Consider the following 26,276-nt stretch of genomic DNA (forward strand, 5'->3'; position numbering starts at 1 on the left):
TCCACTAGATGCCACAATTGCAATTATTTGTATCATTGTAGATGATGCTACATATGTAAAAAAAATAAAAAATTAACCACATGATGCACCTGAAAAATGAGCAATCTACATAAATAACATACAGTAATTTGATTCTGATACCATTTTTTTTATCTTGATAGATTGAAAATGAACACCAATGAGTTGACTGATGAACATTATCACATAATTTATTCAGAAAGTATAAATAACGACAAATAAAGGTTACATCCATCCATTTTCTACCGCTTGTCCCTATTGGAGTAGCGGGGGGTGCTGGCGCCTACCTCAGCTGCCTTTGGGCGGAAGGCGGGGTACACCCTGGACAAATGTTAAGTGTAAAAATTATGACTTGCACATTTTCAGAATGTGCTTGTTCTATTTTTAAACAAAGAAAACAATCTGAAGTTGTCTTTATTTTTAGGTTATCGTGCCGTGATTTTACCAGTCCGGCCCACTTGGGAGTAGATTTTTCTCCATGTGGCCCCCGATCTAAAATGAGTTTGACACCCCTGAGCTACACAAACTCAATTGTTCTGCAACACTAGTCTTAAGTGTGTGTTGCGGTTGCATAATTGTGTGTATATGTATAAAAAAATAAAAATAAAAATAAAAGTTTAATATGGACAATGCAGAAAATACAGTTTAATGAAACGTTTTTTGTTTTTTTCCCCAAATAAAGCTATGAAATTATATAAACATGTTGGCCTTTAAAAATCTCTCTTAAAATGTATATTTCAGGTTGTTGTTTTAAAATAATGCCTTTTTTTGTGACATTTTTCATAATTATGGACAAATTAGTGAAACAATTAAAGGACTCATAAACAAGTAGAATTACACACTACAGACCCACTGACAGCTTTCATATCAGCGTGTCCATTAGTTTATTTACTAAAATACTAAAGTAAACACACATTAAAAAAACAATCACTGAATCTTTTTTTACATTTATTAGAAAGTTACACACAGATATACATCTACAGTAGCGCTGTCCACTGCAATGGCACACAGATGTAATCTAAACTTGGGTGAGAAAGTACCAAAACAATCTTTAATCCAGAGATTTTTCAGGGTTTTTTGTCCATGTTGTCACACAGGCCATTTTCTAAAAAATTTGCAAATCTGTACATATGTTGACGTACTACTATATATACACTAACCAATATGTTTTATAAGGAGAAGTCTTATTAAAAAAAATCATCTTAACTCATATGCATTCTTGGAGCTTAAATTTTCCTTTGCTGCTAATTTTGCAAAAGTCTTCCATTTGGCAACCTAAAGAACAAAAATGGTGTCAATTAAGACAGGAAGACTTTAACTTAATTTAAATAAAAAACAAAGTGAACAGTTAACCTTTGCTTCCCAGAAGCAGTTTGCCGTTGGTGTCAGATGGGAAGAGGTGAGGCAGGGTGGCAGTGCTAACAGGCTTTCCCAGGACCACTACAGGTCTAAGGTACTGGAGCTGCTTAATGGCCAGATCCCCGCACCCAGCCAGGGATTTATCCAGAATGGACTTTAAGTTTCTGACTGATGTGTAGTCCCCAGTGGTGCCCTGGGACTTGTGCAAGGAATGGCTACGCCTGCTGCGAGTAAGCTTGATTCCCAGCTGGTTGTTCTCTTTGACGGAACAGTGTTTGAACGAATCTCGCAGTTTGACGGTCTTCGGCTTTATGTCTTTCGGGGCAGTCTCTTGGATGAACTGCAGGAATGACACCTCAAAGCCAATAGGCTTGTATGTGGCGATGTCAAAAGAGTGAGGAGGGGAGAGGAGCGGCTGGGAGTCTTTTACGCTTGATGGTTGTGCAGGGATCTCATTTTTGCGTTTAAGAGGTTGCCGGACAGGCGCCGTCAACGGAGGGTCGGCCACAATTTTACCAGCCTCTTTGTTGCTTGAAGTCGCTTGGAGGCTGTCCTCGGTGGTAAAGACTACCGAGCAAGGAGGTGAGAGATCTATAGTAAGGGGACGAAGGAGGAGTTTGGTTTTGTCCAAGGTTAACTTCTCTACTGGTTTGGGAGTGCTCGGTTCTGCAAGGACTGAGTCCCCAGCGGGACTGCCAGTGCTCGGTTCTCCGTACAATACGTCATCCGCACCCACAAGGACACTACTTCTCTCAAGAGGTGGTGGCTCCTCCACCTCCTCAGGGAATCCCAGAGGATCAGGATTAGTCACATTCTCATCCTTGGCCTTAGAGTGCAGTTTACCAGGTGCAGGCGGTCCCTCTGACTTCTCCAGCTCTGGCTCCGTGTTGAAAACCTTTTTATGGTTCTTCGCTTCTCCAACCGTCTGCCTGGCTGACTTCCTTTGAATCAGTTCCTCCAGATTCTCTACGTTGGCAAGTAAATTATTTTTTTGGGCATCTTTACGGCATATTTGGTGAATGGCTTCGTAGTGACGGAACATGCTTCTCCCGTGCATGACGACAGAGTCACAGTTTTGAATCATGCACGGGTACCCCACAGGCAAACAGCGGTCTTGGCACATCTGTAGTGCTTCTTCAGGAGATTTGAAAACAAGACCTCTCAAAGCGCCCCTTTTAGTTCTAGATTTTGTCTTGTCCGTAGTAACCTTCTTGCACACTTTCTTGGATTTAGGTTGTTTTTTTGTTGTTGCAAGTGCTGGGTGTGCAACTGGTTCCTCTTTGACAGGTTTTGTAGGTGGGACAATAAGCTTCTTTTGGCATCCCGTAACAGACTTCTTGTGAGTGCTCTGGAGCCTTACAACCAGCGAGTCGTAGTACTGGAAGTGTCGATAAAAAGTATGTTTTTTTAGCGAATCGTTGCAGCTGAATACTTTTGTGCAACCCTCATACTTGCATTTAATCATTCCCGCCATCTGAGAGTGCGACATGCGAATGTGCCGTGCCAGGCTGCTTTTGAGGTGGTATGAGGCCTTGCAGTTGCCAAATTGACATTTGAACTGAGGTTTAGGTTCGTCCGAGTTTGGGTAAGGCCTGCTTTTCTTAGTGTTCTCCTTTTTGACTACGGGATCGTGCTGTTGCGTTTCGAATTCTTGCTCCAACAAGAGCTGAGAACGTTTGTAATGGTGCACAAACTGCAAGTGATCCACGAGGCATTCCTGCGTGGAGAAAGCTGCCTCACAGTTTTTCGCCACACATTGAAAGGGTTTGCCTAATTTATCTAGTATGTTATCCAGATTACTTTTGGCTACCAAGCGCCTTGTTCTGAGCTGGGGTGTAGCGAAATCCTCGCTTTCTCCCTTTTCTTCTTCAGTGCCATTAACAGCCAAGGATGAAGAGGGACTACAGAAGTTTTGCTCATGTTCCAAATTCGGGACTTCTATCTTTAGCTTGCAGCTCTGTGGGGTTGTTGATGGTGCATATTCACACCTTTGTTTGTCCACTAAACTGGCACTAATATTATGTACGTGAATATAATGGGATTTTAAGTGTCGTAGTTCTCTGTGACCTCTGGAGCACAGCTGACACTTAAAGGGCTTAAAGGTTGTGCTCATTAAACAACTCATCTTTTTGGCCTGTTCCAACGTGCGGCCATGTACGGAAACACAGTGGCGCTGCAAGCTGTAACTCAGCCCAGTCCTGAAACCGCACTTCCCGATCTCGCACACGTAGGGCTTAGTGTTGGCAAGCGTTTCCACGACGACACTTTCCACTTTGCGAAGCGCGTTATTTTCCGCTAAGCTGGTTGCATTTTCTTTGGCTGCTTTAGAAAGCAAAACCACTGGTTGGTTTTCTACAACAGACCGGTGAAGGGATGCATCTGCTTCATAGATGGACGAATGTGGTAGACTTGGCGTGGATAGCGAGTTAAGATCCAGCCTATAGAGCCTGATGAGAATGTCTTCAAAAAGATCATCTTTAGCCAGGCTTGTTCTGTATTTTGGGGCAGCAGTCCATCCTTTGCCATCTTCCATAGGTGAGCACGTAGCTGAGAGTTGGTATTCATCTTCCTCAATGTCCGACTCCTTTTCGATCTTGATCTTTTTGGACTTTGAGTCTTGATCCTTCTCATGTTTGTGCTCCTTGTTCTCCAGTTTAAGATGATCCGGGTGGGCGTGTTTGAGATGCCTTTGGACATCTCGAGCTCGGGAGAAAGTCATACCACACTTTTCAAATCCGCAGGTGAACTTGCTTCCATCAAAACACATTGCTACCAGAGTGACTACCGCTTTGGGCTCTGTATTGTCAGATGATAGATAAGAAGTAGCGCAACTACCCAAAGACGTTTTTAAAGTATGTCCATTAACGCTCCCTTTTGTATCAACTGGCTTAACACCGGAAGCTGCTTTTTCTAAATCAGCCTCAAAAACGATCTGTTTTGCTTTCCTCTGAGCCTCAAAGTCCTGCTCGGAAAATGTAATGCCATGTGTGGATAAATGCTCAATGAATTCCCTTTTGGAAAAGTAGAATTTTTTACATTTGATGCTGGGGCATGTGAAGGCAGCATCCCTGAAATGCTGCGCCTCGTGGTGATAAAGTTGCCCCAGGTCAGAGTAAGCTAAGTAGCAGCCTGTGAGCTGACACTGGAAGTTGATCTGATAGCCGTGGATCGGTTTGTGCATCAAAAGTTCATTGGCAGATGCAAATCGGGCTGCACAATCCACCACCGCACACATATAAGGGTGCGAACCAAAGTGAATCTTCCGATGATTGCGTTGATGGTACGCCGAGACAAAATGGCGTCGACAGAAGACACACTTCACCCGCTTCTCTCTCATCTGATAATAATATGTCACATTTTCGTCGCTTTTGTGGTCGGACTTTAGGTGAACGTATAAGTACTTGGAATGTTTAAAAACCTTAGTGCACCCGGTTCCGGGACAGAGGTACTCGTCTCGATTCTGCAGAGTGTAGTGCTGAGTGATGTAATCAAACGTGACGACCTCGTCGTCATCCACGAGTGTGTCATTGACAGTTTGGGCCTCTTGCACAACGTGCTGCAACATGTTGGAATCGTGCATGGATTTGTAACACAAAACCAAAGATGGATCGATGGTGATCTCACCCGGTTCCATGTCGTCATCAGTCTGCAGTTGCAGCAAGTCCTTCTTTATTGTGTTGTTCTTGGGAAGGACCGTCTGTTTTTGAACATGATTTTTCATGTGTGGAATGAGCTCCTTTCTGCTACTGTACTGCTGCAAGCAAACGGGGCAGGGGTGTTTGTCATCCATTGCGTGTCTTTTAGAGTGGTGTATAATCCGAGTGTCAGTGAATGACCGGTTACAAATTCGACAACAGAGTTTGATTCTCCTATTGCCATCTCCATCTGAAACTATGTAAGAAAATTCTTTTTTAACACCTCCATTTAAAATGTTTTTGTGCCCAATATTATCTAACAGTTTCTCATGTTCTCGATTGTACAATGACTCGCCCTCATCTTCGGACTCGGTCTTCAATCCAAGAAGGGAGATACAATGATACTTTATGGTTTTCCAGTCCCAGAACTCAGGGTCAAAGGGCCAGTGTGCCTTTAGTGCAAGAAGCAGTTCACAGCGCACTGAGTTGGGAATTACACCGTTCTCCTGGTCGTACTTCTGATCCGGGCGCATGTACAGCTCCTGGAGGCAGCTCAAGACCTGCTGGCTAGGGCCGAGAAGGAACTCTGTGAGTTGGCAGGCACGCAACACTTCAAGATCGTTGAGCAGGAGGCCAGACATCACTTTACAGATGCTAATTCTTGTTTCAGTGTCATCTTGCTTTGGAAGTCGGAGGGCTTTGACACTAAGCTCGACTGAGGCAGCGGCCCCAATTTCCTTTGCCTGAAACAAATACAAGCAAATGCACCAGATGGTTAGTAAACCCTTTAGGTCACATTGACTTGAAATTTCTCACTCAACTCATTGCACTCTACAAAACATTCATTTTAACTTTAGGATGTTCAGCCGAAATACCACGAAAGTTGCAGTTAGACTGACAGGACAATATTTGAGCAAGACAAACATCAAGTAAAATCAGCTATGCAGTTTTATGGACGAGACTAATCAACTGATAATCCGTAAATCGTTGACCAATTGCAGCGATATTGATCGGTTTTCAAAGTAGTTCCCTTTGACCATGATTTGAGTCGGTCCCTGGGGAAAATCAAAAAATATATATTTTATTAAAACGCAGTGGTTATGTATCCGACATTAACAAACAAAATTAAACTTTTCCACAAATGCCGTCTTGAGCATACCATAATGGCGACAGCCTTTTAAATTATTTTTCAACACCGCCACTGCATTTTGTTTATTTTTATTTTATTGCAGCACATCTCCTAAATGTTCCATCCATGTTAAAATACAGTCGACACAAATAAACACAGCATTGAGCAGTGGAAATGTGGGCTCAATTAAATCTTTAAATTGTTGACATTACATTTGTGGTTACTGGCTAATTGTTGACAGTGTAAACTAGCATGGCATGATACTGTGTACATGTCATGACGTATGCGTCAAGCAGCTGCACTGAGTTGAAAGAGCAATTGTCGGATCTGCCGACGACAAGGATTATTTTGCTATCTAGTTACAAGGGCTGCAACAAGCAACTACTTTGATTGTCGTCTAGTCTTTGACTATCTTAAAAAATTAATCGACTAATCGGATCATGAAGTGTATTCAGTGGCTCTAATTTAGCCATCAGGTTTTAAATACAGCCTGAAGATTTGTTTAAGGCCTGTGCTAACTAAAAGTTAAAGTACCAAAGATTGTTACACACACACACGAGGTGTGGCGAAATTATTCTCTGCATTTGACCAATCACCCTTGATCACCCCCTGGGAGATGAGGGGAGCAGTGGGCAGCAGCGGTGGTCACGCTCGGGAATAATTTTTGGTGATTTAACCCCCAATTCCAACCCTTGATGCTGAGTGCCAAGCAGGGAGGTAATGGGTCCCATTTTTATAGTCTTTGGTATGACTCGGCCGGGATCTCAGGGCGGACACTCCAACCACTAGGCCACTGAGTAGATTAACTAGCAATAAAAAGGACTACTTCATTCTTAAAATACATATTTACACTATAACTCTGCTGCTTATTAGGTTGTTAAAAACAACTGTTTGTCTGTTTAAAAGCAAAGACAGGAAAAGTGCTGATAAAAAAACAAAAAACAATTGTTTAATGTAAACAAAGGCCAGTTATTATAGTAACAATAACAACAAAACGAACACCAAAGCTTCCTTAAAAATAAAATATATTTTGTAACGGTTATGTTTTCAGACAGAAGCTCACAGCTTTATGGACAAAGTTACACTGGTGGACTTCGGCTAAAATGATAGTTAAAGCTATTTTTTACACAACTTCATCTCTGTGTAGCTAGCTAGCTAATAAGCCAACTATATTACCGAGGAAAGTCGGAGATCGCATCCAGAAAGATGTCCAACATGCCTCTGCGTTAAATGCTCCTGTATCACAGATGTACTGCCATGAAAAACAAGATTCACTTTGCAAATTTAGCAAATTATTTTTGTCTTTGACAAGTTTAGTTCATTCTCGCTGTGATGACGATATCGACTACAATCAGTAAATTAATTTGTCGGCGACAAATTTGATTAACAACTTTTGAAAACCTAGTCAACGAATGGTTGCATCCCTACTGGAAACTGATTTTTAACAAAAACATCACTGCAATTGTCTAACACTTCTAAAACTTGGGAGGATATCTATCATCTTCAGCACATATCTTACCTCTGTCTGAATAACACGAACAAGGAAAAGCAAATGTTGCACAGTTTTGGCAACGCCGCCAAGTTGAAGGCATCGTTCAAGAAGAGACACAAGCGAAGAGTCAATCTTTCTCTGCAGTTTACTCCAGAGAAGAGTCAGCTCCCTTTGGATGGAATCAATAAACACATTTCAATTAGGGCTCATCGGAAGTCATCACGCGCATTTTTTGGTCCGAGCATAAAGGCCGTACTGACTCACCAGGAGTGGTCGAGGCTGGGCTGCTGTAGCTGCTGTGTCAGGAAGGTCGTGCACAAGATAAAAGCAGTGTTCTCCTCTCCCTCGGTCTCCAAATTTGTTGTAATCTCAACGACGTCCTTGCAGTTCAGCCGGGATATCTTTTAGAAAGATGAAATGTGCCATGTTTCAACATTAACACAACTGCCATACAATTGCAAAGACACGGTCCATTTTACAATGACATAAAAATTAAATATAGGAGTACTCAGCCAAATGCTTCACATGCATGTCAAGTTCCCAGTATGTACCCTTTATGTAACTAATACTTCAATTGACTATGACAGTGGTTCTCAAACATTTTCGACCGAGTACCCCTTCAGAAAACAGCTCTACAAGTACCACCATATTGATCAACATTAAAACTCAGTAGCGCAGTAGGCCTAAGTATTCATAAAAAAAACCCAGCGGTTTTATTTAACAAGTATATTTGATATTTTTTGCTATTATAACATAACACACAGTTTAAACAGTAACACTGCGTTTGAATATTTAAGTTATTCTTTGGTGTACCACTACATGGAACACACGTAACAGCTTGAGAATCACTGGACTATGAAGTTAAATAATCATACAACCCGTAATTATCCATTATTAGGATTATAAATCTGTCAAATTTTCCTTTAATTCAGAGTGTAAAATTTAGATTATCTGATTCACATAGGATTATTGGTGGATAATATGAATGTAAGAAAACATTACTATATTTATTATTATGCATTTTCTGGGGATCAAGCTATCCCTTCTTTAAAAACTAGCAACACCTCTGTTTCTAACTTTAATTGAGGGTCCTTGAATGCACCAGTTTTGTGTAATGAGATGCACAGGTCAAACGTATACACATAGATTTATTTTTTTTTCACATTTCTTTTATGATTTTATCTTTGTTCCAAAATGCGGGTGATTTGTGTGAAGTGTTTCATGCTAGATTCCCGCTATTCATTAAGCAATTTTTATAAGAGGGTGTAGGCAGTCTGATACATTCTTAATTTGATTCAAGCAACCATATTGTTAATCTTCCACAGCTACATTTATTTCAGCTTGATAAGGAAATGCACTTTTTTTTGGAATTTTGCTGATCGTTCACAATCATAATTAAAGACATGACGCCGGATGTATTTAAAAAAAAAAGCATTCCAACTTGTAAATAAAAGTCAGTTTACAACGGAGCCAATGGGAGGTCCTTTATTCCACCCATAAAACCCAATCAATAACCATTCAAAAAGCGCCAACAATACTCCATTTACATTTTGTGACTTGAATATTAACAAAGTATTAGTGATATTGTTATCATAAGTGCCAACGCAGACAAACTATTTATAGCGGCGCCGTGATCACAAGCTTGTGCGCCTATACTGACATCAAGAGGTAAGCTGCTTCCTTGCTTGTGGAAGTTTATTGTAGATCATAAATCATGCCTTTCACCTGGATAGTAGAAGGATGAGGACATATTCTGCCAAGTTGACAACCAATTAAGACCTGGTATGGCTTGAACGACGCGAAAAGACGCTTGGTTCCACCCCACTTTTCTTTATGAGGATTATAAGGCAAACTTCATCTAAACGGGACTATACCAAGATTTAATGCTGCTTTAAAAAGTAATTGAACTGATTTAGACAAAATTTAGCTGGCGGACTTTGGCTAAAATGATAGTTAAATCTGTTTTTCACACAATTTCATCTCACACTTGTTAGATAACTGGCAAGGTACAAGCTAAGAGTCTTACCGAGTTGAGATCACATCCTCCAGATGTCCGACATTTCTCCACTTTTAATCACAGATATAGTGTCTTAAAATCATGTGTTTTGCAAAATGAGTAAATTATTCATATTTTTAGCAAAAATAGGAGAAAATATTCTCACACTTTACATGCTTTCACCCGCAATGTTGATGTGCTATAAAAGCCATCAAAATGTAAGATGTGACCAATCACCTTCAAAAGTAATTGTAATTATGCTGAAAACAAGAAAACCTTCCCCTCAGTGAAACACGGTGGAGGAAATTTCAGGTTGTGAGGCAGCAAAACACCACAAAGGTGGTGCGAATACTTTTGCAAGGCACTGTACAAACCTTATTTTTCAATTTTATTTGTGGAGACGACGTAGGGTCTGTGAATAGTAAGTATGCTTTCTGTTTTGTTTAGGGGAAAAAAACACCAAATACTCTATCTTCAAGTACCTCCATTATGGCTTCTTCATTGGGGAGCAGTTGGCAAAGCAGAGCGACGTATGTTTGACGAAAGGTAGCATGGTTGGAGACGGTGCTGCATTCAGTGCACGCTTTGGCTAGCACCAACGCCTTGGCCACTTCGCCCATCTTCTCCAGGTGCTTCACTCGCATCTCCATGAAGCCGTCGCCCTCCAAGCTGATGTAGGCGTCGACTAAAGAAAAAATAAATAAAAATGAGCAAACTACAACAGATGGGAAAACAATAATGCTAAAATGTTACTTGGTGTAGTTTTGATTAGATGTGTCAAATGATTGCACTATATTACCATTAATTTATTACAGTCACATTTAGCATTATTCTCATTTTCAATCTCAAACATTAATGTCTTTGTATGGCGAGTTGCCTCTCTTCTTGTGCCTGATTGAGAGCAACAACAGTACTGCCATGCGGCACAAAAAGCGAAAAAGAGGTCTCACTCTGTCACAAAACTTGGCTGGTGATGATAGCGACTACCAATTCTTTTTTCGATTAATCGATTAACCTGTACAGTTCATTTCTTTACATAAATTGATGCAACAAGGTTTTTCAAAATTAATTTCTCCAAACATACACCAACATTTTTCTTGTATGGAGAAACTTTTAAATGCATGTGGTTTGGTTAGGGGATACAAAAAAAGTGAGATTAGCTGATACCATCACATGTATTAACTAATTGTATTATGTATTTATGGTGAGAGATATTGGCTAAATTATTTTCTTTAAATGACCATAACATCACCTTACTTTTGAAAGTAAACTAGTAGTGGGACTGACACCAATACATTTTATTACAAAATATTTAAGGTCAATGAAAGACTTTGCTTTTTAATTAAAATTCTAATCAGCAGAAAAACACTGAAGGCATTGTAAAAGTATCAAGTAAATATTTTAACTTCTTCATTATTCTCTTTTATTCCATACAATTGTTTAACCAATATGAAGTCAAAGTCCTCCTATCTCTAGGGACTTATTTACAATTTTTATTAAACATGAACAAAAACGGATTTTGTGAAAAAACAATATCGATCTAATTACTAGTATCACTCATATACTGTACTACCCTTGGTATCAATAGCATCGACTTAGGGATCGTTCCACCCTTCTCCGTGACTGCTGGCACTGGCACTTGACAGACACAGCAGCGGAGCACACATACATACAGATCTTGCTGTATTAAAATCCTCTCTTGAGACTTTTACTAATATACCTGTTCATTTATTTTATTTTCTGCTGTAACACTGTTGAATCTACATGTCTGTTGAAGTGAACTAAGCTATTATTCTTCACTTCAACAGACGTGACAAACGCTAGCTTAGCGTTTGCACGTTTTCTTGCCGTCTGCTGCTCTCTTACACGATGTGCAGCATTTTTAGCCTCTTTCTCGAGTTTCGCCGTGATATTAAACAACGCACAGTACATGACGTCGACTAAGTCGATGAATCGCTGCAGTCCTCAACATATCAAAAGTGTGCTTAATATTTGTATTGGAATAGGTTGATTGGCAACATTAAATTGGCCCTAGAGTGATTGTGAGTATGAATGTTGTCTATCTGTGTTGGCCCAGCGATGAGGTGGCGACTTGTCCAGGGTGTACCCCATCTTCCACCCGAATGCAGCTGAGATATGCTCCAGCCACCCTCGCGACCCCGAAAGGGACAAGCGGTAGAAAGTGGATGTTTGAATGTTGTCTTGTTCTTAGCATACAGAAGACAAAAGTTTTTTTTTTCCTTTTTGGAGTAACACGCATCCCATTTATTAGACAAGCTCGGGAAAAATTACTTTACTTCAGGGTGTGTTTTGACCCACAATAATCTGACTTTATATTATTCTAAATCATCTGCACTTCAGTATAGCGATATATGGCATGTAAGATGATGTATGCGTACATTGTATATATAAATCGGAGCACACTTGCAGGGAGGAAAATGCTTGAATCGCTTGTGCTACTAATTAATCTGTTCCCTTAAACCAGTATTGGTAGCATCATTTCAACTCTGTTCAAAAATAATAAAAAATACATACAAGATTTATTAAAATATCATAAAAAGTTGAGAGCTTTTCTCAACATCTATAAAAAAGAAGATTCATTAGATTAATTAATTACAAATCATGATTCAATTAAATCGCCTGACCGAACTAGTTTTGATCAATGCTTTGGTGAGAAAAATGTACCTTCTTGTTGGATAGTAGGTTGGCCGTTAAGGAGGGCGGAGAGGACGGCATTGCTCCACGCACCCCCCTCCCCCGTGATCTGGAGCAAAGCCTGGAGGTCCGTGCTCCCGTACTTTATTAACATATCATGCGCAATCTGAAAGGAAACAAATTGGAGAGATTACTTTTTAACCCACAATTTACATTGAGTGAAGTTTGAGATCACTCAAGGTGTCAATCAATTTGACCGTGTGTGCCATACACATTTGAAACCACACCTCAAATATATACTGACGAGTTATCCTTTTATTTTTTGCTTTTTCTGAAGGGTACATTATTTTTTATTGCACGTCGTTTGAAGTTCTACTGTTTTAAGTTAATCTAAATGATGTAGATTGTGTATGTGTAGAGTATAATAATCGTGACACCAAATGTTATTATAAAAAAGTCCAAGTATTATCTTTAGTGGTGTAAATATAAATATAAATAACAGCCTCCTTGATATTAAACACCTTAAACCTAATAAAAGTTATTGTGTTTACTGCAGTGTAATGCTGTATGCTCAAAATCGTTGTATGGTACATTTTCCCTTTGGCCCTTGAAGGCACAGAGTTTGGGCAACCATGGTCTAAACTGCCTCACTTCAACTTTGCGACAAACCTTTTACTTGTACAAGAAAAGACAGTGTTGGTGGCGTTAAACATCCAGCAGGGGTCTTAAAATGAGAACTTCCAAATGTTTGCTGATGATGGGATTATTTTTATTCCTGCCTTGTATAAGCATATAGGAAGCATAATTCAGCCTTATATTTGGCTTAACTAATATACCGTATTTTCCGCACTATAAGGCGCACCTAAAAACCACAATTTTTCTCAAAAGCTGACAGTGCGCCTAATAACCCGGTGCGCTTTATTACGATTCATTTTCATAAAGTTTCGGTCTCGCAACTTCGGTAAACAGCCGCCATCTTTTTTCCCGGTAGAACAGGAAGCGCTTCTTCTTCTACGCAAGCAACCGCCAAGGAAAGCACCCGCCCCCATAGAACAGGAAGCGCTTCACCCGCCCCCATAGAACAGGAAGCGCTTCACCCGCCCCCGGAAGAAGAAGAAAAAACGCGCGGATATCACCGTACGTTTCATTTCCTGTTTACATCTGTAAAGACCACAAAATGGCTCCTACTAAACGATCCGGGTCATAAAAAGACGCAATCTCTCCATCCGCACACGGATTACTACCGTATTTCACAGCAACTGAACCGCACTGTGGAACGGGAGCACGTACGGTGAATATTCGCTCCACAGGGAATGAGAAGTCATCCTTCACTGTGGTTCTAGCTTGCCATGCTAACTTCCACTCATGGTGATATTCAAAAGGAAGACCTTGCCAAAAGAGACCTTTCCAGCCGGCGTCATCATAAAAGCTAACTCGAAGGGATGGATGGATGAAGAAAAGATGAGCGAGTGGTTAAGGGAAGTTTACGCGAAGAGGCCGGGTGGCTTTTTTCACACAGCTCCGAAGGCGAACACACCTTCACTAAGACGGGCAGACAGCCTCGGACGACATACGCCAACATCTGCCAGTGGATCGTAAATGCTTGGGCAGATATTTCGGTCACAACTGTGGTCCGAGCTTTCCGGAAGGCAGGATTCACAGAACAACAGCGACACTGACTCCCGATGACTTCTACGAGACGGAACCGGCCATTTTGGATCCCACGCTAGCGCAACTTTTCAATTCGGACACCGAAGACGAAGAATTCGAAGGATTTACGAATGAAGAATAACTTCAGAAGGTGAGCGCTATGTTTATTTTGTGTGTTGTGACATTAACGTTCGAGCAACATTATGTTACTATTGCTCTACACCATTTTGAATTTTACTATGTTTGTGATTGCACATTTGCGTACATTTTGGGACAGAGTTGTTAGAACGCTGGTTTTCAATATATTATTAAAGTTTGACTGAACTATCTGACTGTTTTTTTGACATTCACTTTAGCGCAGCGTTTTTTTGACATTCACTTTAGCGCAGCGTAGGCGCGGCTTTTAGTCCGGGGCGGCTTATTGGTGGACAAAATTATGAAATATGTAATTCATAGAAGGTGCGGCTAATAATCCGGTGCGCCTTATAGTGCGGAAAATACGGTATGTGGATTACCGTATTTTCCGCACTATAAGGCGCACCGGATTATTAGCCGCACCTTCTATGAATTACATATTTCATAATTTTGTCCACCAATAAGCCGCCCCGGACTAAAAGCCGCGCCTACGCTGCGCTAAAGTGAATGTCAAAAAAACGCTGCGCTAAAGTGAATGTCAAAAAAACAGTCAGATAGTTCAGTCAAACTTTAATAATATATTGAAAACCAGCGTTCTAACAACTCTGTCCCAAAATGTACGCAAATGTGCAATCACAAACATAGTAAAATTCAAAATGGTGTAGAGCAATAGTAACATAATGTTGCTCGAACGTTAATGTCACAACACACAAAATAAACATAGCGCTCACCTTCTGAAGTTATTCTTCATTCGTAAATCCTTCGAATTCTTCGTCTTCGGTGTCCGAATTGAAAAGTTGCGCTAGCGTGGGATCCAAAATGGCCGGTTCCGTCTCGTAGAAGTCATCGGGAGTCAGTGTCGCTGTTGTTCTGTGAATCCTGCCTTCCGGAAAGCTCGGACCACAGTTGTGACCGAAATATCTGCCCAAGCATTTACGATCCACTGGCAGATGTTGGCGTATGTCGTCCGAGGCTGTCTGCCCGTCTTAGTGAAGGTGTGTTCGCCTTCGGAGCTGTGTGAAAAAAGCCACCCGGCCTCTTCGCGTAAACTTCCCTTAACCACTCGCTCATCTTTTCTTCATCCATCCATCCCTTCGAGTTAGCTTTTATGATGACGCCGGCTGGAAAGGTCTCTTTTGGCAAGGTCTTCCTTTTGAATATCACCATGAGTGGAAGTTAGCATGGCAAGCTAGAACCACAGTGAAGGATGACTTCTCATTCCCTGTGGAGCGAATATTCACCGTACGTGCTCCCGTTCCACAGTGCGGTTCAGTTGCTGTGAAATACGGTAGTAATCCGTGTGCGGATGGAGAGATTGCGTCTTTTTATGACCCGGATCGTTTAGTAGGAGCCATTTTGTGGTCTTTACAGATGTAAACAGGAAATGAAACGTACGGTGATATCCGCGCGTTTTTTCTTCTTCTTCCGGGGGCGGGTGAAGCGCTTCCTGTTCTATGGGGGCGGGTGAAGCGCTTCCTGTTCTATGGGGGCGGGTGCTTTCCTTGGCGGTTGCTTGCGTAGAAGAAGAAGCGCTTCCTGTTCTACCGGGAAAAAAGATGGCGGCTGTTTACCGAAGTTGCGAGACCGAAACTTTATGAAAATGAATCGTAATAAAGCGCACCGGGTTATTAGGCGCACTGTCAGCTTTTGAGAAAAATTGTGGTTTTTAGGTGCGCCTTATAGTGCGGAAAATACGGTAAATTTCAGACCAGAGCACACATGACAGTACATTTTCCTAAAATGTTTCTACACTCATTGATACTTTTACACACATTACTGCATCACAACCTGGTCATTCACAGGCCAAAAGGAACTTTATTCAAAAATCTAAAAGGTCATTCCATCAGTGCATTATATTTTGGAAAAATATGACATCTATTTTAAAAATGTATCGTATTTTCCGCACTATAAGGCGCACCGGATTATTAGCCGCACCTTCTATGAATTACATATTTCATAATTTTGTCCACCAATAAGCCGCCCCGGACTAAAAGCCGCGCCTACGCTGCGCTAAAGTGAATGTTAAAAAAACGCTGCGCTAAAGTGAATGTCAAAAAAACAGTCAGATAGTTCAGTCAAACTTTAATAATATATTGAAAACCAGCGTTCTAACAACTCTGTCCCAAAATGTACGCAAATGTGCAATCACAAACATAGTAAAATTCAAAATGGTGTAGAGCAATAGTAACATAATGTTGCTCGAACGTTAATGTCACAACACACAAAATAAACATAGCGCTCACTTTCTGAAGTTATTCTTCATTCGTAAATCCTTCGAATTCTTCGTCTTCGGTGTCCGAATTGAAAAGTTGCGCAAGCGTGGGATCCAAAATGGCCGGTTCCGTCTCGTAGAAGTCATCGGGAGTCAGTGTCGCTGTTGTTCTGTGAATCCTGCCTTCCGGAAAGCTCGGACCACAGTTGTGACCGAAATATCTGCCCAAGCATTTACGATCCACTGGCAAATGTTGGCGTATGTCGTCCGAGGCTGTCTGCCCGTCTTAGTGAAGGTGTGTTCGCCTTCGGAGCTGTGTGAAAAAAGCCACCCGGCCTCTTCGCGTAAACTTCCCTTAACCACTCGCTCATCTTTTCTTCATCCATCCATCCCTTCGAGTTAGCTTTTATGATGACGCCGGCTGGAAAGGTCTCTTTTGGCAAGGTCTTCCTTTTGAATATCACCATGAGTGGAAGTTAGCATGGCAAGCTAGAACCACAGTGAAGGATGACTTCTCATTCCCTGTGGAGCGAATATTCACCGTACGTGCTCCCGTTCCACAGTGCGGTTCAGTTGCTGTGAAATACGGTAGTAATCCGTGTGCGGATGGAGAGATTGCGTCTTTTTATGAACCGGATCGTTTAGTAGGAGCCATTTTGTGGTCTTTACAGATGTAAACAGGAAATGAAACGTACGGTGATATCCGCGCGTTTTTTCTTCTTCTTCCGGGGGCGGGTGAAGCGCTTCCTGTTCTATGGGGGCGGGTGAAGCGCTTCCTGTTCTATGGGGGCGGGTGCTTTCCTTGGCGGTTGCTTGCGTAGAAGAAGAAGCGCTTCCTGTTCTACCGGGAAAAAAGATGGCGGCTGTTTACCGAAGTTGCGAGACCGAAACTTTATGAAAATGAATCGTAATAAAGCGCACCGGGTTATTAGGCGCACTGTCAGCTTTTGAGAAAAATTGTGGTTTTTAGGTGCGCCTTATAGTGCGGAAAATACGGTAATTTATTTTGAAAATACCTGTTTAATTTACAAAGTTCTTCCAAATTCTAGCCCCAGTCCACATTTTTGAGGGAAGTAGTTTTAGTGTTTTTAATAGAAAATTTTATAAAATTATGAAAACTGAATAGTATGGTCCCAAGCATCTTTTCCTTTTTCTGTATGTGGCCCTTTGTAGGAAAAATTTGGACACCCCTGCCCTAGAATCTTCAAATAATAGGCTAACTCCTAGGTATAAAGTTGCATCTTCTTACCTGAACCGACTGGTGGAACTGCATCCAGGCTTCACACGGGATTTCATTATCTGGAACTGATAGAAATAGCTCAAAGCAGCTCCTGCGTGAAAAACAAGACGACATTAGGTAAAACATCATAATGAGGACTCGTAACATGCTTGATCAACAACAACAGGGCCTTCCAAATATTCACTTTTTTTTTTCAATACAGCTGCCAATATATCAGTGTTTTAATGAGGATCCAGCAGTGGTTTACTTTGCCTTTATGGTGTCATAGAAAACTGGAGTACAGTTTTCAATTTTTTATAAATCGAGTTTGATTGGACTTTGGACTTGTTTTGATTTGAGTACAGTATATCCCTTCCTACTCTGGGTCGTTGACTAGATACGGTTTTCTTCTTGTGAAAAGTGACGATAGACGACAACCACAACATCAACATCTTTGTCTACACTGGAACTAATCATTTAGAATAATCAGTTTTCTCTTAATGGACATTTTACTTATAAACCAGAGGAAAATACCTTTGTGAAGATGGGACTGCAACTTCTGAACGAGTCGTGGCCTAGGACACTATTAGTATTGTTATTATTTGTAACGCTATTTGGCTGTTCGGGGCACGAGGTAGCTATCATGTAAATGTAAATAAAACTATTAAATAACTATTGTAAGTAAACAACATATTGGTGTTAATGTGTATGGTCATGTTCAAAGTTTATCAACGTTTGTAAATATACCGTGCCTGAAAGATGAATGACTGAGAGAAAGAATGTGTAGGAATTAAACCTATTAGCACAAGATTGGCAATAAAAGTTAAAAACAATGCCGTACTTTGTGACTTCTGGACGCAACACAAAAGGGTTGAAAAACTACACATTCAGTAATTACTTTTTAGAGCGCACCGAGATATTAAGTACACAATATCAGTTTTCATGCAAATGTTTACTCCGTTTTTTTTGTTTTTTTAAAGTAATTTGTACATTCAAACCACAAAGTCTGCTCGCCTGTGTTCAGGGACCCTCTTTGGCAAAAACTGACCAATCAAAGCTCTGAGTTTGGCGTCGCCAGCGATGCAAACCTAGGATTTTCAGGAGGTGCACGTAAACCTTGCGAAGAAACTAACATTTTGAAACTGCCGATAACAGATCTTTATGATCTAATATCAATCATCAAATCAAAATATCGATACTTTTGATACTTCGGTTCAGGGCTATCCAACCAAGTGTCGCATACTGAAAAGTCAAAGTATGCGGGGGCCATATTCATGTTTTTTTATTAAAATTTTATTTAACAGATTATTTGTCAGCTTTTTATATTCTTGGGCACTCTGTATTTCAATTATTAGAACCATTTTTTTCCTACATTTTTACTAATGTAAAAATGAGGGGGTGCATTTTAATATTTTTTATTTTCAAAAAATGCTAAAAACAGATATGTGTTATAGGTGATTAAGTATATTATTTTTATTAGTTTAAAAATGTCAGCTTTTTTTCCATTACATTCCAATGTTTCCTTTTTTTTCTTTTTACATTTTTACTGTTTTTTTTATATAGATATCCATCCATCCAGCTATTTTATTTTAAGATTGTAGCAGACATATAAGGTATATTTGCACCAAGTATTGGTATTGGATCAGTATTGCTGATACCAGCCTAAATTTTACTTGGTTTCGGATCGGAAAGACAATCAGTGGTATCGCAAATCACTACTGAGCTAATGCTGCTGTCTGGGCACTGATATCAAAAGTCACTTGGGAACAGGCACCCCCTTTTAAAAAAGGCACACATGCCCACTATGCTCGAATATGAAGCGTCTCTCACTGCATAATCTAGATGTATGTACCGGGTGTGTGTGTATATATATATATATATATATATATATTTGTTTTTTTAAAGTAACACATTAATTATTGTCCCTGGTTATTAATTACATTTATGAAAGAGTAATTCCTTTAGTAATTCAATTACTTTTTTGGTAAAGTAACAACTATAATTACTTTTTAAAAGTAATTTTCTACCGCCAAGATATGAGTGAAAGAAAAAGCCTGCGTTTATCCACTTGACTTACTGAAACTATAGCCTTCTCAATGTTTTACTTGGTTATCCATTATCCATACAATGTATAATACCGGTACTACATTTTATTTACAGAAGTATTTCATTCAAGTCAGAGGTTTTAAGTTTTCACTATTAATCTCAATGTGTTACATTTTTGTTAAAAGTATTGTATTCATTACAGAAGTATTGCTTCCTACAGGAAGCTCTTAATTTACTTCTTTGGAAATTATTGCATAAAAAGCACAATTTATATCTGGTCTGAAAAGAATAACATTATTCAAATCAGAACTTTGCTAAGAGTAAGATGCAGTGTATGCATCTTAGCTATTTCAAATTACTAGTTTTTGATCAAATATAAGAAACTTGTTTTGAATTATCTCCATCATTGGTGTTCAATGGGTTCTTTAAAAAGTAGAAAAAAAAAATCGTAAATCGAATTTTTTGGGAAAAAACCCCAAAACAAATCAAATAAATCAGATTTTATTTTTTAAGGCCATATCGCCCAGGCATAACCAAACTAAAAATCACATTCACATCCAAATCGTGATTTTTATTTATTCTGATTCTAAATCGATTCATAATTGTCAAAAATGTATAAAAAATATAAAAATTATCTTTTAAGAATGAATTTTCAAAAAAATATGTTTTTAAGGCCATCACTGCACACTGTGCATGTACATCAGCAGCCAAGAGGAGCATGCAACCTGTATTTTTATGATAGCATTTTAGCTCATTTTAATAATTTAAACTTAAAATTTCAAGTGAGCGACTTATTAAGAACATCTCTGTCTTTGTAAAAGCCTCAGTGTTTCCACACACTGGGCTGCAACAGCGGCTTGTTCATTTCTCATTTGCATGCTTCTCTTCCGGTATCCGCCATTCTTATTTCTAAGGGGCTTGGCAATGACGTCACAAACTGGCGACTGACTCGCATAACGTTTAACGCCTTCATTTATTTAAAAGTTCTAAATAACTTATATAAAGTCTGCCATTCTTAAAGGGGATGTTTGCAACATTTACACAGATGCCGAGAGGGCGCCAACTTTCCAAAATAATCTACACAGTATATCCCGCCCTCTTACGATCCTCGTACATAATGACGTAATTATGTATGCACGTAATACATGCACGCGCATTAACTTTGAGATGTTGTTAGCTAATAATAGCAATTTGGATAGCTAGCATTAGATGTCCATGAATGTATATTCTATCATAACAACATGACTGCAAATTGTTCGCCGCTTCCCTTGGGACTGCTTTTGTGTTTGTGCACAAGCTCCCTGTGCGTATGTGTTGACGAGACCGGGTGAGTGATTGCTGAAAAATGTCTCATTCCATTAACTTTGTAATTGTGAAAAATATAGACAATTGTCAAACAAATGTGTATTTGTAACATAAGATGTGAGCGAGTTGCAAACAGCACCTTTAAAGTCAAATTTTTTTTTTCAGTATCGATAAAATCGATTTATTATAATAAAGTATCAAAGAGGGCTGCAGCTATGAAGAGCAAATGATGCTTTACTCCCTCTGCAGGATCACCCTTGATGCCTTTTTAAGTGTGTTGCTGTGAAGTACCGGTAATTTCCACTTTGCACAGTTTATAAACAGAGCACTGTGTTTCGACACTGGACTATGAACTGGTTTTCCCTCAAATGGCTCTTTTCGTGCAGTAACATGTAGTGGTGTTTTGATCATGGTTTTTTTGTTGCCAATTCCGAAACCAATCATCCATTAGTGAGATTAGTCGATACAATCACATATATTAACTGTAAATTGTATGATGAGTGCTGTTAACTTAAGTTATCTTCTTCCCACTCCCTTTCAGGCAAAACTGGACAATGTGTTGTCAACTTTGTACTTTTTTATGTCATTGCCTGAAATAAATAAATAAATGAATGAAATGAACTTGAGGTGGGAATCTTTGGGAAGCTCACGATTCGATTACTATTAAGGAGTTACGATTTGATTAAAAATGTATTATTGCTACATCTTTAATTTATGTATATTGATGCAGTCGTACATTTATTTTTCAATTGCAATTTAAAAAAAAATCATTTGGAATAAGAAACAGTTAAATTAATTCCCACATTTATTAAATTAATGAAAATGTGTACATAGCTGGACCATAAATGCCCGGAAGTAAAGAAGCTGGTCAGATCTCTCGGTGAGGTGGCTCGCTGACTTTAGTTACAATAAATAAAATGATTATCGACGTATACTAATCCATTCTATAATCGTTCATGTCCGAATTGAGACGCATCTAAAAAAATATTATTTCCCCCACCTCTACTGTTAACTATATGATCTGACAAAACAACCATCAAATCACATTAGTTTTTGGGACATGAACTAGTACTGCGTCATACTACAAGTTTGGGTATCAGTCTAATACTGTGTAGTTACGGGGGCAGTACTGGCCATACTAATACTGACATCAATACTTTTACTTTAAAATACAATTATTCTGTTTCGGAACTTTTAACCAAATAATAATACTAACTTTAAGTCCTTTGTAACTTTACAAATGTTGTTTATATAAAGATTGAACCATTATGGTCCTAGTATTGATATTTGAGGTACGCTGCAAGATATTTCCAGCACTGTACACGTTTGTTCTCCTATCTTCATGTATTCCTTCCTGTTGGTTAAGCTTCTAAGGCTGGGCGGTATACCGGTATTATAGTTTATACTGGTATATTTTAGATAGTTTATACTGGTATATTTTAGAAAGCGGTATATATTTGAGACAAAACACCACACCGGTATCTTTTGATGTGCCTTTGTTACGGCCGTTTGCTCTTGTCTGTGCCTGATGGGCAAAGCACAGGGCATCCTCTTTGGCTCACCCCCGCCTCTTGCATGTTTATGGAGGCTTCTCTGATGCGCATCAAACTTTTTTTTTTTTTATAAATACGGCGGTCACTCAACTCTGCTGATGCTAGCCAGTTGTGGATGTGACCACCAATCCTTATTGGCAAGTTAATGATAACTTGACAGCCTCTAAACCTATAGTTTAGCCTCTCGTGTTGAAATAATAACTGACCCATTCCCATGTGTGCTTCATTTTACATGAAACTCAGTATGTTTTTTATTTATTTTATTTTATTTGCATTGTTGTTTACTCAGTATGTTATTAAAATGTTGAACTAAACCCTAGTTTCTTAGGTTTTAGTACCAATGCTTTAAAACTGGCATGTTAAAAACAATATTAAAAAATAGTCAAATTAATCCAGTGTTAAAGTTCAGTGTTAAAGTACTGAGTTTGCTTGAAACTCAGTACTTTGTTACTGTGTGCTTTCTTATTTCATATAATTTGGTTTGTTGTTTACTCAGTCTGTAAATTTTAGCAGAGAAGCTATAAAACTGTCATGTTAAAAACAATACAAAAAAAATGATATTTATCATGATCGAATGATATGAAAAAAATAATTGTCTTTTTTTGTTTGCCATATCGCCCAGCCCTCCTGTTAAAGGGTAACTGCACTATTTGGGGGAGTTTTGCCAATCCTTCACAATCATTATGAGAGAAAAGAAGACAAAAGTAGTTTTTTCCCCCGCTTTCTAACATGTAAAAATCGGCTCGTTCTAAGTGGCTAGCAATGCGACTAATGGGAGTATTCTACCTCTAAATCCCTTAAAAATGCATTCAAAACCGTCAACAATACGTCATTTACGTTCCGTAACCCGTATAATAACCAAATTGTCGCGGCATTGTTACTGTAAGAGCGAACACTCAAGAACTATTTTTCTAGCGTAGTAATACATCGCCATGCTATGGTATTAAATAAATAAATAGCCATAAAAGCTAACTACAGAAAGAGATAAGCTATCTTCTAGGTCCGCACATCTGCGGTCCCCTCCAAGATTTCTCATTGTAGCCCATTGGGTTGAGTTTTGCCTTGCCCTGATGTGGGATCTGAGCTGAGGATGTCGTTGTGGCTTGTGCAGCCCTTTGAGACACTCATCTTTAAAATCCTAAAAAAAAGATGTGTGTTCTTGTCTCTCATAATGATGGTGAACGATAGGCAAAATTCCAAAAACGCCTGTGCAGTATCAAAATGAGTAAAACATAAATATGGTGTTTTTTATTATTTTTGTTGCAATCACGTGCTTTCCCCCCCCCCCCAAAGGAACGCCTAAACATTGATAACAAAGTCATTAAATCACAAGTTGATTCAATATTATTGGAAGAAAAAATGCCTCAGAACAAAGGTTGCCACAACTTTCTGAAAAAGCTGCCGCAAACTCAGGCACTTTTAGGGCGCCACTATCACAAACTAAGCCCGCACAATTCTGGTGGGACTGGATGATATGCCCAAATACGACCTCAGCAAGAAAGTAAACATGTCCCCATTCAAACACTTGTACTCACAGTGCTAGTCGCTTCAAAACAAGTGTCACTTTGTCCGACTCCACCGTGAGGTGAGAGCGGGCCGCCGCAAAGCAGTTTATCGAAAGGCAGTAGACTTCCAGAAGAGGAAGTCCATGGTCTATGGAGTTCCTGGTGCCAGCATAATGCATCAGTGCCTGGAAACACACACAAGATCAGAGTTAAGTTAAAGTACCAATGATTGTCACACACACACACACTAGGTGTGGTGAAATTTGTCCTCTGTATTTGACCCAACCCCTTTTTCACCCCCTGGGAGGTGAGGGGAGCAGTGAGCAGCAGCGGTGTCCGCACCTTGGAATCATTTTTGGTGATTTAACCCCCAATTCCAACCCTTGATGCTGAGTGCCAGGCAGGGAGGTAATGGGTCCCATTTTTATAGTCTTTGGTATGATGACTCGGCCGGGGTTTGAACTCACAACCTACCGATCTCAGGGCAGACACTAACCACAAGGCCACTGAGTAGAGCTTACTGTCTTTCAAATTAGGATCAGGTGGGACGAACAAGGCCTTTCCACTTGGGGGATGGACGGGCGGGGGGGCTTCACCTGAATGATCCCACCTGACACCATCTGGTTTGGGGTGCTACTGATTGGGCCTGGAGGGACTAATAAGACAGGTCGAAGGATTGTTGTGAACGTGACTAAGTAGGGACACATTTAATGCATGCATACATCCATCCATCCATTTTCTACCGCTTGTCCCTTTCGGGATCGCGGGGGGTGCTGGAGCCTATCTCAGCTGCATTCGGACGGAAGGCGGTGTACACCCTGGACATGTCGCCAGCTCATCGCAGGGCCAACCCAGATAGACAGACAACATTCACATTCACACACTAGGACCAATTTAGTGTTGCCAATCAACCTATCCCCAGGTGCATGTCTTTGGAGGTGGGAGGAAGTCGGAGTACCCGGAGGGAACCCACGCAGTCACGGGGAGAACATGCAAACTCCACACAGAAAGATTCCAAGCGCAGGATTGAACCCAGGACCTTCATATTGTGAGGCAGACGCACTAACCCCTCTTCCACCGCTAACAATTTCCACATCATCAGTGCATATTGATATAAATATACAGACTTTATAATGTATGTCACCGTCATTTCCCCCGCCGAGCTCATTATTAGTACCAAGCATCCCATGACGCCTCCTCTAGTGCCAGACACCTTTGCAGGTTGGGTTGTCCACGGAGACCCTTGATTAAATCCCTTCAGTCTATTTACAGCTCACTTATAAAGAGGGGACTTCCAAAAAAAAAAAAAAAAGGAGAGCCATGTTAGTATACTAATTACAAGCAGACTAATTACGAATGATACTTCAGTTATGCAGCACACATAAAGCAGGTTTATCACAATTTTAGCAATACAATGAACGGTTTGTGTTATGGTTCAACATAATCCACTCATAATAATAGGATGCTTATGCATTTCCTAGCATGTTGATTAGCTAGCTAAACCGTTTGGATAAACACCCCCAACGTCACCGCGCCCATCGATATTAACAACCATTACCAAATACTGCACAAAATGCTGTTATTGGTGAGTAACCAACACTTATATTCCATAACCTTTCGGGTGAAAATAATGAACTATATAGCTGTCGAATATCACCCGTTTTTTAAGGGACTGTACTATTAGAATTTACGATTCGGTTGCTGGGCGGGGGGAAAAAATATCGAATACATATTTATGCTCAAATATGCTTTTGCAATTTGAAGCCCATCCGTCGAAAAATGATGCCGCCGCCTCAAGAGGGCAAAAACAACCGCAGCCGAGCGGAGCTAACGTTATGCTAATAGTAGCTTCAATGGTGCACGAGATCGTTACCTGGCAGAAGTTGTCGCAGTACTCCGATGACGACGCCACGGATACTTCTCGTTGCCTGAGCACGTCTTCGAATGCCTTCAGTGTGGCCAGTAGAGTTTCCATCGCAACCAGTGTGTCCTCGGCCGTGTCCAGGCCCCGTTCAACCCATTCGTGCTCTGGCTCGACACTGCTCTCCGCCATCTTCCCTCTCCTGCACAGCGCGTATGCAGTGCAGACTGACGCCGCCTTCAAGTGTTGTCGGAATATTTGGAAATCACATCGACGCTATTAAGGAACTGGCAAAATTAAATAACTTTAAGCGACTTGTTTGAATGTGAACAAACTCGTACTTAATGTGTAGATACATTTGGAGGATTAGCATAGTTGTTTCTTCTGGGCATGTCATTATTCGCGACGAAAACAATTAAATCCTACGCTCTTTGAAGTAGGAGTGTCACAAAGACGTAAACGGTTATTTGTTGCGTCATTTGACCGCTTGACTATGGCATTCGACA

General features: G+C 40.2%; 1 protein-coding gene across 1 annotated transcript; it reads right to left on the reverse strand.

Moving 5' to 3' along the window:
* Nucleotides 1-805: 805 nt before the first annotated feature.
* Nucleotides 806-26,210, reverse strand: rlf (RLF zinc finger). Its single transcript, XM_061968290.2, has 9 exons — nucleotides 25,783-26,210; nucleotides 23,940-24,094; nucleotides 17,531-17,612; nucleotides 12,315-12,450; nucleotides 10,112-10,314; nucleotides 7,898-8,034; nucleotides 7,661-7,802; nucleotides 1,372-5,755; nucleotides 806-1,293 (listed from the first exon to the last, which is right to left on the reverse strand). Exons 1-9 carry the CDS (start codon nucleotides 25,960-25,962, stop codon nucleotides 1,226-1,228), a joined length of 5,487 nt encoding a protein of 1,828 aa, XP_061824274.2. The 5' UTR covers nucleotides 25,963-26,210; the 3' UTR covers nucleotides 806-1,225.
* Nucleotides 26,211-26,276: the final 66 nt, after the last annotated feature.

Source organism: Nerophis lumbriciformis, linkage group LG08 (genome assembly GCF_033978685.3).
Source record: "Nerophis lumbriciformis linkage group LG08, RoL_Nlum_v2.1, whole genome shotgun sequence".
In the NCBI taxonomy this organism is placed as follows: Eukaryota; Metazoa; Chordata; class Actinopteri; order Syngnathiformes; family Syngnathidae; genus Nerophis; species Nerophis lumbriciformis.

Coding starts and splice junctions, on each gene's coding strand:
- rlf (XM_061968290.2), bottom strand. CDS start 25,962: ATGGCGGAGAGCAGTGTCGAGCCAGAGCACGAATGGGTTGAACGGGGC. Junction 17,613..23,939: donor GTTTTGAAGCGACTAGCACT/GTGAGTACAAGT, acceptor TTTTTCACGCAG/GAGCTGCTTTGAGCTATTTC. Junction 5,756..7,660: donor TTCGTGTTATTCAGACAGAG/GTAAGATATGTG, acceptor TATTTGTTTCAG/GCAAAGGAAATTGGGGCCGC.